Source organism: Hyperolius riggenbachi, chromosome 7 (genome assembly GCF_040937935.1).
Source record: "Hyperolius riggenbachi isolate aHypRig1 chromosome 7, aHypRig1.pri, whole genome shotgun sequence".
Taxonomy (NCBI): domain Eukaryota; kingdom Metazoa; phylum Chordata; class Amphibia; order Anura; family Hyperoliidae; genus Hyperolius; species Hyperolius riggenbachi.
The window spans coordinates 118,896,272-118,914,582 of NC_090652.1; the positions used below are offsets into that span (position 1 = coordinate 118,896,272).

General features: G+C 44.6%; 1 protein-coding gene across 1 annotated transcript in view; it reads left to right on the plus strand.

The window, feature by feature from the left end:
* The window catches only part of BHLHA15 (basic helix-loop-helix family member a15), a 59,043-nt gene extending 53,985 nt beyond the window's left edge, over positions 1-5,058 (plus strand). The window contains exon 2 of the mRNA XM_068246799.1: positions 2,945-5,058. Coding sequence (XP_068102900.1) covers positions 3,017-3,565 — 549 coding nt within the window. The 5' untranslated portion in view covers positions 2,945-3,016 and the 3' untranslated portion in view covers positions 3,566-5,058. The remainder of the gene's footprint in view (positions 1-2,944) is intronic.
* The last annotated feature ends 13,253 nt before the right edge of the window (positions 5,059-18,311 follow it).

Consider the following 18,311-nt stretch of genomic DNA (forward strand, 5'->3'; position numbering starts at 1 on the left):
CTGAATACTGCACCATAGCTCTGCTGGTCACTGCTTCACATCAAGATATTCTGTATGTAAGATATAACAGAGGTGGGAACACATGACTGGTATCGGCACTACCACCTCTAAAGGATCAGGGTCTCCTTTTCACATAAGATATAACAGACAAACAAAAGTACACTATCTTTTTCACCTGTTTTTATAATCATATTGGTACCACATTGATTTTTTTCTCTTTAAAAGGAAAAGTCCAGTTTTGATTGTAACTTGGTACCTTCAGTTTGCATTCACAGTGAGATATTGCCCAACGCCCAAAAAAAGTTGATAACGCACATTAACGTTGCATTACCGTTGCATAAAGTATGATTTCCTGTACCTGGTAATGTGTGTGTTTAGAGGTAACACGTGAGTTACCATAACGCTACACGTTACAATGCAATGCTAATGTTGCACTGTGAACGTCCCATAGGATTAGCATTGCAGTGCAGTAAACTGCAACCGCAACTTCCCACTGTGAATGCAGCCTCGGTTCGACTTTATATTTTACAGGGATTATTGGCAAACATTATTTCAGCTTGATGATTTTGTGTAGTGATTATGATTTAACCGCTTACCGACCGCGTCACGCCAACGGGCGTGGCCGCGGCGGCAGCCCCAGGACCAGCTGACGCCGTTTGGCGTAAAGTCCTTGGGGATTGCAGTACAGGAGATCGCGCGCACGCTGCGCACATCTCCTGTTAGTTGGCAGAGTGGAGCTCCGCCTTCAGTCTCCGAGCGGCGGTTGCCGCTCGGGAGACTGTTAGACGGCGGAATCGCCGTCTAATTACATTGTACAGCGCTGCGATCGGCAGTAGTGCTGTACTGGGGACAGCCATGTGACACGGCTGTCCCCATGGGACACTAGAGAGCGATCGGCTCTCATAGACAGAAGCCTATGACAGCTGATCGCTGTTATTGGCTGGCTGTGGGGTGGGAGGGAGGGAAAAGCGAAAAGAAAAAAAATAGGCAGTTTTATAAAAAAAAAAAAAGACAACATTTACACAAACCAAACAAACACTGGGGGGGGGGGGGGGGGGGGGGGAGGGGGCGATCAGACCCCACCAACAGAGAGCTCTGTTGGTGGGGAGAAAAGGGGGGAGGAATCACTGGTGTGCTGTGTTGTGCGGTCCTGCAGCTTGCCCTTAAAACTGCAGTGGCCTTTTTTAACAAAAATAGCCTGGTCTTTAGGGGGGGGGGGGGGGGAGGGGGTAAAGCCCATGGTCCTCAAGAGGTTTAAAAGAGTAAACCGTTGTTATGGCTTCAGCCAACCATGAGTGAAAGAAATGAAAAAGTATTTAATAATAATTCCAATATTTATATATCGCTTTTCTCCAGTCGGACTCAAAGCACTTGTGAGGCAGCCACTAGAGTGCACTCAGTAGGCAGTAGCAGTAAGGAGTCTTTCCCAATAACTCCTTACTGAATACCTACTGGCTTACTGAATAGGAAGAGCTGAGATTTGAACCCAGGTCTCCTGTGTCATAGGCATTTAACCATTACACTAGCCAGCCACTACTCTATGAAAAATGGTTAAAGTGAACCTGAGATGAAACATCTCAGGTTCCATACTTTAAAGATGTAGAAAAAGGCACTCCACAGGATTCAAACTTGCGTTTATAGTTTATTGAGCTTGACACACTACATTTTACGGGTCACTGGACCTTCCTCAAGTGTAGCACCCACCACAACTACATCCCATAAAGTGCATTAACATACAGGAAGTAAACATACAATATCAACAGTATATACAATTCCTATACAAGGAACTACTATACCGTCTACTCTGCAATAAACAGTGGAGGGGTCATCAATAATCCCGCAGCATATGCAATCCCACCAATTATGTTCACGTCCCGAACCAGGGACTCTTTTACATACAGAATTGGCAATAGTCCTACCTCTCCTGTATGCAAAAAGTGGGTAATCCTTAAACAATGCCACACACTCAGCATCTGTAGCCAGAAATAGCATATGATCCCCCTTATTCTCCGGGACAAATGTCCATAATGGAGAACAAAAGGGCATCCTACCTCTGTTTTCCTTTCTAGTGGTATTGGAACTCAACAGGGAATCCCGCTCCAGACCCCCCACCTCTGCACTAACTCTCTCTAATGCTGGATACACACCATGCGTTTTCGCGTTCGATGCGGCCGTCGATTCGATTATTTCCGACATGTCCGATTCAAGCTTCGATGGATCGTTAGGTCGATTTGCCATACTTTACATGGCATTCGACCTAAAAATCATCGAAATTTGTTCGGAAATGTTCGGAAATAATCTAATCGACGCGAATCGACGGCCGCATCGAACGCGAAAACGCATGGTGTGTATCCAGCATAGGTCAGTGTGCTCAAAACCTTGCAACAAAGATGTTGACCAATCTGGCGGCAGCAGCCTTCTTATACTCCCCATCAGTGGATGAAATTCTCCGTGCCCGCAAAAAATTTAATTCAGGATACTTTTCTTTAATCGTTCGTCATGAAAACTATCCATTTGTAGGAGATTGTTCCTCTCCGTCGGTTTCCTAAACAGTTTTGTTTGAAACTTCCCGTCACGTTTTCTTATGGTGACATCCAAGTAGTCGATGCTCACCAGTGAGTGGGTGGCTGGGCCGCGCATACACAACGACGCACAACTCGGCCAGGTTACTGGGCTCTATTGCGGGGGACCAAGCGGCCTCAAGAAAGCCCCAGGTAAGTATGGTATCTAAGATGTGATTCATCCATCTAAGAAATCTGCCAGGGACAGGGTATGTAATCGAATAAGGACAACTGTATGTATGTGAGGACACATGTGTATACTGCATTGTATTTTGTGGTGTTGGATTGTGAAACATCTGTCATTCTGAAACAGGTGCAGCAATGTTCACAGCAACTACCAAGTTTCAAAGCCATCTCTGATTGTCTGTGTTGGTTTTCCACAGAATCTTGATGCATGGACCAGAAGACATTTCACGAGCAGCAATACTGAGTTTTGATTCTATTTCTGTTGCAATATGAAAACGAAAGCCAGAGCAGCACGTCGAAGGCTGGAGATTGAACTAGAGGAAGAAGAGGAGGAGGAAGAAAGTGTGGCGCAGCAGACGTCAAGCGAGGATGATAACGACAAGTGTTTTGTGTATAAGGAGAGGAGTAAAGGGAAGAGCCAGGAGCCGGGGAAGACACGGAAGAGGAGGCAGTCCTCCCAAGGGAAGGAACACAGTGTGCGTAGACTGGAGAGCAATGAACGGGAAAGGCAAAGGATGCATAAGCTGAACAATGCCTTCCAAGCACTTCGAGAGGCCATCCCACATGTCCGGGCGGAGAAGAAACTCTCTAAAATTGAGACACTAACTTTAGCAAAAAATTACATCAGCACATTAACTGCTACAATACTGAACATGTCGAGTGGATGTTTGCCCGTCGTGCCGGACACTAACTCTAGCAGTGGTGGGACTGGCAGTAAATTTTACCAGCATTACCAACAGCAGCATGGAGAAGAGGACAATGATGAACACTTAAAGAAATACTCAACACAAATCCACAGCTTTAGGCAGGGTAGTTGATATAAGATAGAATAGATCTATTTTTTTCTACTTTGATATTAGAAAAATTACAAAAAAAAGAAAAAAAAATACTATACATTGAAGACTCTATTTTGCTATGACACTGCACCCTTTATAGACAGATTGCTTGTAGGTCTCCTCATGTGGGGGTTAACTGTTCATGAAATCATTCTGATATTAATTCTGGATAGATGGTTTTAAGTTTGATTTTTTGAGGGGGTACTTACCTCGAGAGGAGGAAGCCTCTGGATCCTAAAGAGGCTTCCCCTGTCCTCCTTAGTAGAGGCGATCCAGTGGTGGGACCCCGAAAGTCCGCATTTGTCGCCACTCCTGGGCAGACACACTACCGGCTTTCCCTCAGGCTCCAGGCAGAAATAGCCGAGCCCCATCAGGTCCGCTCTGCTGCGCAGGTACAACACGCATGCGCAGTAGAGCAGACCAAGTTGGGCTTGGCAATTTCCACCGGAGCCCGAGCAGAAAGCAGCTAGTGCGCCTGCACAGTCAGGGGAATGTTAATATTATTGGTGCCATCGGCTAGAGGGTCTCAGTGCTCAAACAAGCTTGCTGAGGAGGACAGAGAATGCCTCATTAGAATGCACAGGCTTCCCCCTCCTGAGCTAAGTATCCGTTTTTTTTATTCTAAAGCTTACAGATTCTCTTTAAACATGGATGGGGGGCTTTGGTGAAAATTATGCATCTTGGTGGGTAAAATGTAATCTTAATTTTTAGATTTTTTTTTTTTTTATAAAAGGGTGGTGGGTAATTTTGTAATAAGTTGGAGTTTCACAAATAAGTATACACGGTGATTAGCTCTGTAGGCAGAGTAATGTAAACTGGGGTTGAGCAGTCAATTTATCTAAGAACTGTAGTAGCAAAGTGTTGTTTTGTTATTTGCCATCGGTGTCAATATAAAAATGTAGAACTCAAGTGGCTGAGTAGATTCAGATGCAAGCTTCCAAGACAGGTCAGGTCTCTCCATCAGGTATGGTGTATTTCTGTTACACACACCTGGCAAATAGACCGGAGCTGCCACAAAAGTACTGGTAGTTAGCTGAAATATTTCTTGATTGGACTGCTTGTTTCTGTTCATGACAATGAAATTCACCATCTTTGAACCTAAATCCCAAACTCAAGACCAGCGCTATGCTTGGTTCGTCCTGCTGGACTGTTTTTGAACATCATTGCCAACCAATATAAATCATATACCAGCCTGACTACTCTAAATTACAATCTACCAAGATATTGGGTACGTCCTGTCATTGTAGAGATCAAAGCAACATTGTCAAGTATGATGATCCAGATGCTATAGTTGTGAATCATAATAATGCAGGTCCTAGGAGATGGCTGAAACTGTGGTTCCATATATTTATGAACTAAATTAGAGCACTTAAAGCGGTATCATCACCATAAAAATCAAATTTCAACAGCAACTGGTCTGAGTGTATTAAGTGATAAAGATGCTAAGCCTGCATTCAAAACTTTCAAAACTTTTTCTGCTGTTATGATTTGGAGTTATCACCAACTTAAAGGGAACCTAAACAGAGAAGGATATGGATTTTTCCTTTTAAAATAATACCAGTTGCCTAGCAGTCTTGCTGATCCTCTGCCTCTAATACTTTTAGCCACAGCCCTTGAACAAGCATGCAGATCAGGTGCTCTGACTGAAGTCAGACTGGATTAGCTGCATGCTTGTTTCAGGTGTGTGATTCAGCCACTACTACAGCTAAAGAGATCAGCAGGGCTGTCAGGCAACTGGTATTGTTTAAAAGGAAACATCCATATCCCTCTCAGTTTAGGTTCCCTTTAAGGAACACTGGCCCTTTAGTAGTCGTGCCAAAGAATTACATGCTGGGGGTTCTTTTTATCTATAATCTATTGCTCCTCTTCCCTTTATTTCCCTGCCAGCTGCTCATCTGAAACCTAATCCCCTACTCGCTTGTGTTTACAAGCAAGGCTGAGGCGACTCAGCGATTGGAGGAGACAAGAAAAAAAGTAAAGGGCAGAAATGACATCACGAGTTAGCCTTAACTGTGGGCAAAAGACATGGCCCCCACCAGGAACAGAATTCTCGTCATTTACTATATAACATTCACTGAAATCAAAACGTGGACAGTAACAATACATGTGTTATGTAAGTAGATCAAGTATTTATCTACTTATATATGTATTTTTTTTCCTTGGCATAGTATGGCTGATCCTTCTGCTTTAATATTTGTGGGAAACAAAAATGCAAAACAAGTGAAGCGGTCCACAGAATTCTGTGGGAGGCGTGGCCTTATATATTTAATCTGTACTAGAGAACTTTAAGGGCTGGTTCACACTGCATGAGCTTTTTGTAAGCACTTGTGATTTTAAAAGCTCTTGCTAATGTAATGTCATGTGTGTGTTCTCACTTGAGTGATGTGATTTTATGAAAATCCCCCATAGCATTACATTAGCAAAAGCTTTTCAAATCACTAGCGCTTAAAAAGCTCTTACAGTGTGAACCAGCCCTTATGGAACCTGATTGGCAGTTTTAGATAATATGGGCAACACACTCTCCTTGAACTTTTACTAACTGAGCTAACAATGGGGCAGCCAAAGCTAGAAGATCCCAACAAACAGTGTACTCCTGTACAGCAATTGTTGCAAAAACAAAGTGAATCTGCATCATGCCTACAAATTGTGACCTCATATTCCTGAACTGTAAATGATGGTCAACTAAATATATATGTGCCTGCAGGAATCTCCTCTGTCATGCACCACTTGTTCTTCCTCTGCCCCCTACATAGCAACAAGATGCCTCGCTAGCCTGGAGGCTAGTAATGCATCTGTACAGTGTCCGCAGTGCATTATCGCCCAGGGATAGTGTACTGATCCAAGCTGGGCAACATAAATGCCTTGATGTGTACAGGACTTAAAGTAAACCTGACACGAAAGGGAAAAAAAGGTTTTATACATACCTAAAGTTTCCTCCAGCCCCCTTCAAGCTGATCGGCCCCTGATCGTCCTCCTCCGTTGCCTGGATCCTCTGCTAGGTGGACCAGTATCTTCACAAGTTGGGTCATACAGCGTGCACCATCATGCCCCTGCCGCCCGGAGAGTTCTGACTGATCCCGATCAGTGGGGAGCGCGCTTGGCAAGCCTGCGCTGTCTGGCAAAAATACCGTGCCGCCTAGCAGAAGATCCAGGTGGCAGAGGAGGACAGCGAGGGACTGACCAGCCTGAAGGGGGCTGGAGGAAGCCTAAGGTATGTATAAAACTTTAACTTTCACTCGTCTCAGGTACCCTTTAATTTCAGCTTGCATGTAAATTCAATGCACATTGTATGGAGCTTGGAGCTAGGCTAATCACATGCACTTCTTAACATTTTTTTGATTGGCTTATTTCCAAGCTGCACTCGAGTTGGTATGAAAATTACGTGAAAGTTGGAATTAGCAACATCTCATTGACAAGCTTTACTGCTATTTGCATTACCTTAATGAGCCTGAAGGCACACCTCCCTACTAGAAACTGACAGGTAAATGGGGGAGGGGAGGTTGTGGAGGATAAGATGAGGATTTATGAATTGGTGTTGCAGGTACCTTTTAATTTATTTCATAAATCATGTAACGTAACGCTTTGTATGCACAATTAATTGTAAATAATGTTGTATTAAGTGCATATAGAGTCACCCTATATGACCTGGTGCTCTCATATTGTATATTGGACTACTATACAGTAAAAGTGCTCAAAAGCATTACATGTTAGCTGTTTAAGGCTCCTTGCGTACTATGCACATGCGATGTGTTACAGGTACATTGTAACCATAGAGTGAGGTCTAAAGTACATTGAAAGTATTCCTCACTGCCACTGTAAATGCAAACGTTACCGTGTAAACGCACTGTGTGCAGCGCGTTATCCTGACAGAACTCGCCGTACCCCAGTCAATATGCTAGCACCATAGGAATATCATATTGTGCACACGACAAGACACATCGCATATAGGGCTTGATTCACAAGGCCTTGCTAAGTCATAGCATGGTTGCGCTAGCGTTTTGTGCGCATTATAACACGCATAACGATTTTATGCGCGAAACTCTAGCGCGACTGTGCTACGAGTTAGCAAGGCTTTGTGAATCAAACCCATAGTGTGCTAGGAGCTGAAGAACACCTATCCCTCACATTTGAACTTTGTATATATGAATTGTTTTTATATTGAAATATAGGCTAATGTACTTTTGTAAAGAATAATGCATACAAAGAAGTCTTGCACAAAAAAGGCTGGCACCACACTGAAGTAGCAAAAGAACAAAGATAAGCTCTTTATTTGATCGTCATTAAAATGACAACATTGTCAAAAATAGGCTTTTAGCGGCGACAGCCCGCTGTTTCGAGCTGCTCTAGCTCATTTTCAAGCCGGCTGTGTGGCTTGAAAAAGAGCTAGAGCAGCTCGAAACAACGGGCTGTCACCGCTAAAAGCCTATTTTTGACAATGTTGTCATTTTAATGACGATCAAATAAAGAGCTTCTTTTTACTTTTGCTACTTCAGTGTGGTGCCAGCCTTTTTTGTGCAAGACTTACCATTGACCCTAAGGATACTGGGGTCTGAGGCTTGGGCACACAACAGATCCTCCTTGTGGAAGAGTGCTCCGCCATTTTTGTTTTTTCATTGCATACAAAGAAGAAAACATTAGCCCTGGGACTCACTGGCAGAGCTTTCCTAAGCGCTTGTGATGTGAAAAGCTCTTGCTAATGTAATGCTATGGGTGTGATCTCACTTGAGAGATGGGATTTAAAAAAAAAATTAAAAAACCCAACAAACAAACTCCATAGAATTACATTAGCAAGAGCAAAGCGCTTAGAAATGCTCTGCTAGTGGGTCTTAGGCCTCAGTCAGATCACAAGGAGGAGAAAAGCTGTATATTGGGGAACAAAAACATTACAGCCACCCTCAATGTATTATTGAATTTGTAAACCACACCAGGAATTATAATTTGGTTGTTTGGGTTTCTGTTAAATGAATCCCTCTCTAAGGCTTGGGCCACACATGTTGAAAAGCGAAATCACACATGCTTTTGAATGGCAACGCCTGCGGTTCGTTCCTTTGCAATTTTTCACACATATAAAATACTGATTCCCTGCCCCATAAAATCACAACGTGCATACGATTCCTGTAGACTACTAGCAGGTGTCGGAAGTCTATGGTGGACGACGCACATAGGATGTGAAAGATCATCCACGGAAAATCGCTCGTTTTACGCATCTTCCTGACTACGCAGAATAGTGCTAGTCCGCTTAGCATATCTTCTGGTCACTTATACCTCATAAACTATCTTTCAAATGTAATGTGTGACAAGGAAGCTTCCTCACTCTACATAACATAGCTATTACCAGTCAGGCTGATCAGTGAATATAAACAGTGCCCAGAAGAAAAGTGCTGGACCTGTACTTCTCAATACACTACAGCTTGCTTCATCTCATGGTTCAGCTGGGGAATAGGTATGGATGTGACCGGTATTTCCCAGCAGGAAGGTGGTGTCCGGTATGACGCAGTTAGCGTAGAACTCCAGTGACCGGGGGGGGGGGGGGAAAAAAAAAGACAGAGAAACAGACCAGGAGCACTAATAGTGTAGTATTTTCACAAAAGGGAAAATGAAAATACTACTTTTACAAACATGAGTTGCTTTTAGGCAACCACTGTTTCGAGCATGTCTCCACTGGCATGGAAAGACCTCTTCCGGGCTTGGGTCGCACTCAAAAAGGTCCACTGGATATATTGGTTGCAGGGATAACCACTAAGAGGAGGATTAGACTTTACACTCATACTGGGGCACCTCCTCCCGGAAGCAGCAGATTTGGGCGCATGAGACAAGTGGACAAAAAGGGCGCCCCATTCACTCCCATTATAAATATCGTTTAATGGGCGCCGAACAGGGAAAAAAAGGCGCTGGAGATTATTAACGTTTTAACAAACGGCGCCCGGAGATTTTTAAGGATTTATAACTATGTTTGTGATGATTTAACTTTACAAAATGAGCCCGTGACAAATAATGTTTATAAAGATACTAAATCACTATTTCTAAAACATTTCTAAAACATTATTATCCACCCAAAAATTTTTACATTTTTTTATTTACATTTTTTATTTATTAAGGTTATTAGGTTTAGGCACCACCAGGGGGGTCTTAGGTTTAGGCACCAACAGGGGGGTCTTAGGTTTAGGCACCAACAGGGGGGGTCTTAGGTTTAGGCACCAACTGGGGGGTCTTAGGTTTAGGCACCAACTGGGGGGTCTTAGGTTTAGGCACCAACTGGGGGGTCTTAGGTTTAGGCACCAATAGGGGGGGTCTTAGGTTTAGGCACCAACAGGGGGGTCTTAGGTTTAGGCACCAATAGGGGGGTCTTAGGTTTAGGCACCAACTGGGGGGTCTTAGGTTTAGGCACCAACAGGGGGTCTAGGGGTTAGGGATAGGTACAGGGAGGGTTTTTAACAAACGTAAATATAAGTTTCAGTTTACAAACAGGGAAGATTAACGTTTTAAGAATTGCCGATCTCATACACATTATTTAGTGATTTATAAATTCTTAAAACACTATTTGTAAACGAAATTCTACACAATATTTCTATAAACGATAATACTGTTTATCGTTTACACCACGCGCCCTTTTTTCCCGACGCCCTTTTTTGATGTACGCCCTCCTCCCACCCTGTAAACTACTAATTTGAGAGTAAGGAACAATCTTACCTCGATATGGAGGATAAAGAATAATTTATTGGACACCCAAATCAAACGACACGTTTCTCGTTTCACCCGCTTCTTCATGTTATTAAACACTGTGTTTAATCTCTGTAGCACGGGTAAGGAGTGCCTTTTTTTCTAAAATACACTGTTACTAGCCTGAAAAAGGAGGGTGGAAATTGTTTGTTTTTGGTGTCTAATAAATTAATCTTAAATATCGAGGTAAGACCGTTCCTTATTAACTCCCACATTGGAGGTTTACACTCACACTGGGGTGCCTCTTCCTACCCTGTAAATTCCCCAGCAGAACTGTCCTCCAGAACTCACCTGGAGTTTAGTAGAAACCTGTTTTGGTAGGTAAGGTATTTGCACACAGTATGGACACTGTGGACCCATCATTTCTAGAGGTGTCCAGCCCAGGGGTGATTTATCTAAATGTAGGATTCCAGTGTCACTCAGTTTGCACATCAGTAATGAAGATATATCTCCAACTAATACAACATTTCCCTTAACAAAATCACATGCAGGTAGTTTATATCTGTGATGCCTAAAGACAATTCTCATTCAAATTACCAACTGTGACAGCTTGTCCTCAAAAGCTCTGTCACCGTTTACTGTCCTAAGGGCATACAGGTGAAATATCTTGCTCATCTTGTATTTATAGGGATGAAGTAAAATTTACATGAATTTTATGTCATTCTATTCATTTCATTTGGTTTTTAATTTGACTGTAATTAGATCATCCTTATGTCTTTGTTAATAAAAACTCCAAATTCATGAGTTTGTTCCTTGTAGTTTTTCCAGTATGGTCAATAAAGCACATATAAACAGTTACTAATAAGGGAATTCCATTTCTAAAGAGGATGTAGAAACTTGTCACCCAAGTTTCCACCTACTAGCAGAGATGGATTAAGATGTAATGGGGCCCTAGGCTAAGTAGTAAATTTGGAAGCCTCCCTGTAGTCCTTTTGGGAAACTGAAGAGGAGAGAGGTCAAAGAAGGTGGCAGGTGGGCCCCTTGATACCCAACTAGGCTCCAAGTATCTGCTGGATGATCCTGCTCTGCATTAGCTCTTTTCAAAATTTAAAACAACTACATTCCATAGCTTTTTTTTTCCTCTCCTACCTTTTTCCCATACCGAACAGCTCAGAAATTATAGTGGTTATTTAGAAAACATTTTACAAATGGCTTTAGCTTTATCACTGACTGCTGGCAGGCTACTTCCAATGCCAATCCTGCTGCCAGGCTCCATGTTACACAGCCTGGCTGTTCCCTCCTGTAAGATGCAGAACAGTTCTTTTAAAATTGTTTGTCTTTTGTATGGAACAATAAACAGCAGTTACTGTGAAGGTGGTTCAGAGGTGGACTTCTACATTGATTCTACGATTGAAGCTCCTGATGTACTTAATAATCCGTACATTTGTATAGCGCTTTTCTCCTGTCGGACTCAAAGCGCTCAAGAGCTGCAGCCACTGGGACGCGCTCAAGAGGCCACCCTGCAGTGTTAGGGAGTCTTGCCTTGAACTCCTCACTGAATAGGTACTTGACCTAGCCAGGATTCGAACCCTGGTCTCCCATGTCAAAGGCAGAGCCCTTAACCAGTACACTATCCAGCCACTACTTGGAACAAGGACTGCATGCCTCACCCAATGGATGGGCTGGCTGGTGAGTGCAATACCTACACTCTTACCCTCATGTAGGACCTTGCAGTGGGAAGGTACCTGAGGTATGCACCCCTCTATAGGGTGATGCAGACAGTGAGTGGCGGCCTGGGCAAAACCTCCTTTTATAGGACCTTGCTGAGCAAGGATAAGCATCAGCCTAAGCTCTATGACCCAGTCTCAGATATGGCCTTACCGAGAGGGTTTGTGTCAGCCTAAGATATGGTGTCCTTCCAGAGGCGTAGCTAGGGCTTTCAGTGCCCGGGGACAAAGACTATTAATGCGCCCCCTAAGGGGAAGCCTGAAAAAGGGGTGTGGCCACACACTAAATGTGAGCATGGTTATGGGTGGAGCCAAATGTACAGGAAGTTAGTTTATAGGATACATACTACCCCCCTAGATAGAGAGACCTACCCTACCTTCATATATACATGTCATATATACACCTTTTTTACCCCTCCACCAACCAACTATACCCAACCTTCCTGCAGGTTCCATCAATTGTTTACTGGAGACATACTTACCCCCTAGATAGAGAGACCCACCCTACCTTCATACATACATAGGTTCCATAAATTGTTTATAGGAATAGGAGATATTCTAATCGACCCCCCCCCCCCCCCGACTGCCTCAGGCTCACGCTCACCCACCCTCCCTACCGGGCCTCCCCTCTGCCAGCCTTCCTCTCTCAGTGAGTCTCTCTCCCCTTCGATATGCCTAATATTGTTGTGTGCGCTCTGGTCCCGCCTGCCAGCCCTGGCTGATGATGATCAGCATCGTCCGTCCGGCTCCTTGATGTCTCCGACTCCAGTGTCACCTGACCCGTTCTTCCCTCCCTGCCTCCTGACTCGTTGGCAGCGCCAGCTAATAGGATGGAGCCCGGCTGGCGCCTCTAGCTCTGCCTCTTTCTGCTGCTCTGCACAGTGTTCCACTGCTATGGACGCTGCACGGTGGTGCGGCGGTGACGTGTGACGTCAGTGACTGGGAGACCCTTGCCCGGCACCGCAAAATAATTTAAAGAAAAAAAGAGAGTCAGCCTAAGCAATGATCCCTTCCAGTTCTGACAATATTTTGCCAGAACTGAAATATACCAGTTGCTGTCAGTTATATATCAGCAGCTGTCAGTTACAACTGAATGTGCAAGATAATGTCCATATTTCCCTATGGCTCAAGTGGGTGATATTACAGTTTAACAGTGTGCTGACCAGGAAGCGGTTATGGAGTAATGACCATTTTTAAAATGGAGGAAAGAGAATTCCATTGATCAGAGTGGACAAATAAGATGCAGGAGAGGAGAAAGATATTGAGGAGTAGACTACACAGAGGGTGGTGGTGGTGGTGGTGGGGGGGTTGCTTCAGGAAATCCAATTTAAAACCAAGTGATGTTTAATATGAAAGAAGGAATCTATTGCATAACAGAGGAGGCTGCACATAGACTGGGAGGGGACTGTAAAATATGGTGGGGGTAGGATGCCTGCAGATATAGGACTTCTGTATATTGAAAGGCGGCTGGTAGGTAGGGAGCTATAAATCTGTCCTGGAACTATAACTTAATATAGAACCATTAGAGTTCACAAGTCAAATTATAAACTAGCATGCAGTTCAATTTTCAAGCCTCTAAGGTCTCAATTAGACTATACACGCTGCCATGCGCATTTTGGCAGCACGTATAGTGTGCGACACGCAAGAACGGTAGAAGGGCATAGACAGCCCTTCTACCGTTCCCATCATATGCGCTGCGTGGCAGCACGATTGCGCTATCGCGTGCTGTATGCATTTTGGGGAATCGCAGCGCAGATCCCATTCACTGTAATGAATGGGATCTGCAGTGCATAGTAGCGCAGATGGCGTGCGATCGTACGCGTTGCGTTTCCGATCGCACAACCATCTACACTAAATGATGTGGACGAGGCCTAAACCTGCCTGAAGAAATTAGGAGGTCAGGCAGAGATGGAAAGTATACTGCAGTCTGACTAACTTTACTGCTGACCGACAAGGGCAGCACCAGGATGTACACTGGACCAAGTGAGGAGTGTGCAGCTCATTAGAGATGGTCAGTGATGCAAATTTTGTATGAATATGGACCAATGGAGTTTGAAATTGATCGGGCCATTTTTAAGCTGCATAAATTTGCATATAAAAGTAGCATAATCCTGCATCAACTCAGGACAATTTGTATCTCATTGACCATCCCTGCAGGAAAATTGACTGCAAGTCATAAAAATGTGCATGTCATTCACCATCTCTACTTATAGGGAGCGTATCAAAAGTCCACTTATCTGGAGACTTACTACTTTTTGTTTTTCAAAAGATATGTTGGCAGCCATTGAAGGTATGCAGATTAAGGTGCGTACAGACGGTATACTAAACTCCACTGAGAATCCATTGTGCACGGATCCCCTTACCCTGGTTTAACATCTGCAAAGCTGGGTCATTGAAGACAGCAACCCTCAAATGCATGATTTTCCTCCTGCTGGAACCCAGTCCACCATGTACCATGCCATCATCCCTTCTCCATTGAAACAGTATCTGTTACGTGGCTGCAGCAGAGTGAGGTGTCTGTAAAGCACTTAGCCCCTAAACTGTCGTTTGAGGTATCAAGTCCCCAATCCTGCAGGAGACAACCATTATGCGTGTGTATGCAGAGCCTTCCCAGACTTTCCTTCAGCTCGCCGATCCATTGTAGGGATCCTCTTTACCTATTCAGCTCAGAGCCAGTCTCTAGCCAAGTGCATTCATACTGGGCATGTGCCCATTAGAATAAAGCACTCATGCATGGAAGAAAAAAAAAAGCAACAGTTTTACTGGGCAACTTACTTTCATGTACTGGGAGTGCATCTTGAAGAAATCTATTCGACTCACAGCGAGTCAAATAGAGAATTCCCACTTAAAAGGTAAGCATGTAGCGGTTTTGAGACTCCATATTTCCTTTAAATCACTTAAAGCAGTGGTCCCCAACACCCTGGTACGCAGGCCTGGCCTCTCTCTGTAGTTTTATTTATGCATGGCAGCATGAAACCAGGTGGCACTGTCCTCTCCTTAGACGTCTGTTGTGCTATGCCGTATGGGGCTCGATGCTGACACACATCAGAGCCGTACAAAGTACACTGCCGCACAGCTGATGGCTGCAAGGAGAGAAGGGCGCCACCTGGTGTGCTGCTCACTGCTGTGCATGAATAAAACTGAGGCAGGCCCGCGGATTGGCTCACCCTTAGTAGGAATGCTCTGCTTCACCCTGTACTTAAATACAGGGTGCTTTTTTTTTTGTTTTGTTGGGGGGGGGGGGGGGCAGTTTTGGGGGATACCCTGGCCCAGTTAAAATGTTTGTGTGAGGCCCAATTCCATGTGCCTGCACCTCTCCCTGCCCTTCCACTATATTACCCCCAACACACCTTCAACCCCCACTGACCCTTCCTTGGGAAACCACCACACCACATGCCATCAAAGCCATTTGCATGTCTGGCGCTGTGCTGCAGAGCATGTACCAAACTGGTGCGTTTTCTGTACAAGTGGGAACTGAGCCTAAGGGAATATTTACAATTGGTTGCTAATAGTAACTGCACTTTACACCTTTAAATTGCACTTTGTACTGAAGTTTGCAGATGCTGAGCTTAGCATAGCACGGTTATAAGCTAATGACAGCCGTAATGCAATTATGTCTTTTCTCCCTTTTTTTGGGGGGATTAGGATGCGGATGGAGCTCTTATGAACAGGATCTGGACAGAGGATTTAATTTCCCAAACCAAATAAATGCAAATGTTATCCAACTGGTTATGCTAAACGTTCAAAGAAATGTCAGGAGAATGAGGAGCTGAGCTTCCTCTTGCCAGAGGGGTACACAGTGCATTGCACTCCCTGCCAAGTGGCAGCCTGGAAGATGAGGAGGGTAGATGGGCACCTTCCTTGCGTGTGTGCTGACTTCTGCTGTTAAATTAAATCACTGTTTGTCTTCTGGCTTTCTTGTCGGGGGAAAATGCTGTTTGATCAATCTATGTTTCCTTCTAACCTTCACCAGCTGGCAGGGAGAGAGGGACTGATGACATCATAAGAAAAGCTAAACATTTTTTTGAAGTCTAAAGGTTATTACACTGAAGTTGGGTGGCATTTGGGTTTCAGAACTGTGCCCATTCTACACAAAATACAAAACGACCCATAAAATCGGTTAAAGCAATCCTGTGCCTTTGAGGGTAGGCATACACTAGGCACACACTAGCGTTACCGCGTATAATGTAAGGTCAATGGGACGCATTAAAAAACGCATGTTTGCGTTCTGCAATGTACGTTTTAGAAAACGCTGAACTTGCTGCATATTTTTCCAAAACACACATAATGTATGTCAATGGTGATGCAAAGGTATAGTGTTTTATTGCTTTTTTTTCTTTTTTTGTTTAAACACGTTTGATGATGCATTTCCGCTTCCTGTTGACTTTCTAGTCATGAGCATAAAACGCATATATATAAAAAAAAAAACATACAAAATGCATTTGCAATTTATATGTGCAAAACGCAAACGCATTAAAACACAAGCGCAAAATGAAAACTCACTCAAAATGCGCATATGCAGCAAAACGCAACCTTTCATGTAACGCCTAGTGTGTTCCAGCCTAAAAGGAGAGAAAGTCACATGGTCTACTTGGTAGAGGTCAACCTCTGGGACCTCCAGAGGCTTCTCACGTCGTCCTCGAGTTCACCGATTAGACCCCGTGGAAGTTCACTGCCCCTTTGAATGAGCATGGTTGTAACACAGAGCTCTGTGCTACTGCACAGGCGCGAGGTGTCCTGCACAGTGCGCTTGTTCACAGATGGAAGGCCAGGCACACCTCTCCACAAGCCCTTATCGCAGAGGTTCAGGGGGTCCCAGTGCTGGATCAGTGGAGGTGAGGATGGGGGAAGCCTCTGGATCACTCTACTGAGCAGTGTCAGACTGGGAGACGGTAAAGCTGAGGAAATTCATGTGCTGGTCAAGCAGCAGTAAGAGCTCAGCCACACTATAAGAGCTTTTCTGATCACTTGTGATTGATTGGTGCTTTAAACGCTGTTAAAAAAATCGCTTCCATTCACTTTCATTAACATCGTGTAAAAATCTGTGATTTTTACATGATTTTTCCCGTGATTTTAATGAAAGTGAATGGGAGCGATTTTTAAAAAGCACTCACAAAGCGCTAATCAATCACAAAGCAGTGGCGTAGCTAGGGTGTTTGACACCCGGTGCGGATAATTTACCGACACCCCCCCCCCCCCCCCAAAAAAAAAAGTAAAGCGGCAAAAAAAATGGGTTTGGACATGACATCACATGGGTGGGGGTAACTGTAATAGTAAGGCAGTGGGCTAATATAGGTAGCATAGGTTAGATAGGTAGGTTCCCCAGTATAGGTTAGTTAGGTAGGTGCCTCCAATATAGGTAGCCAGTATAGTTGCCACCAGTATAGGCTAGGTAGGTATGTAGGTAGGTGCCCCAATACAGGTTAGATAGGTAGGTGCTTCAGTATAGATTACATAGGTAGCTGCCGACAGTATAGGTAGATAGGTAGCTGCCCCCCAGTATAAGTTAGATAGGTAGGTGCCCCCCAGTATAGGTTAGATTAGGTAGCTGCCCCCCAGTATAGGTTAGATAGGTAGCTGCCCCCCCCCCCCCCCCCAGTATAGGTTAGATAGGTAGCTGCTGCCCAGTATAGGTAAGATTAGGTAGGTGCCCCCCAGCAAAGGTTAGATAGGTAGCTGCCCCCCAGTATAGATTAGGTAGGTTCCCCAGTATAGGTTAGATTAGGTAGGTGCCCCCCAGCAAAGGTTAGATAGGTAGCTGCCCCCAGTATAGATTAGGTAGGTTCCCCCAGTATAGGTTAGATAGGTAGCTGCCCCCCAGTATTAGGTTAGATAGGTAGCTGCCCCCCCCCCAGTATAGATTAGATTAGGTAGGTGCCCCCAGTATAGGTTAGATAGGTAGTTGCCCCCCCCCCCAGTATAGGTTAGATAGGTAGCTGCTGCCCAGTATAGGTTAGATTAGGTAGGTGCCCCCCAGCAAAGGTTAGATAGGTAGCTGCCCCCCAGTATAGATTAGGTAGGTGCCCCCCAGTATTGGTTAGATAGGTAGCTGCCCCCCCGTATTGGTTAGATAGGTAGGTGCCCCCCCTAATGGAGGGGAGAACCGCAGCCGTGGGGAGGGCAGCCGACTTCTCCCTCCCTTCCTCCCCCAGGGCTGCCCCTCCGTGCTCCCCCTCCAGACTGCAATGCGCAGGTAAGCCTGTACTAAACTACTCACCTACCTGGTTCCAATCGCCGCTCAGTCGCCGCTGGTCTTCTCCTCTCTGTCTACATACGCTGATATACACGCTGCTTCCTGTTTAGCCGGAAGCTTCCGGCTAAACAGGAAGCAGCGTGTATAT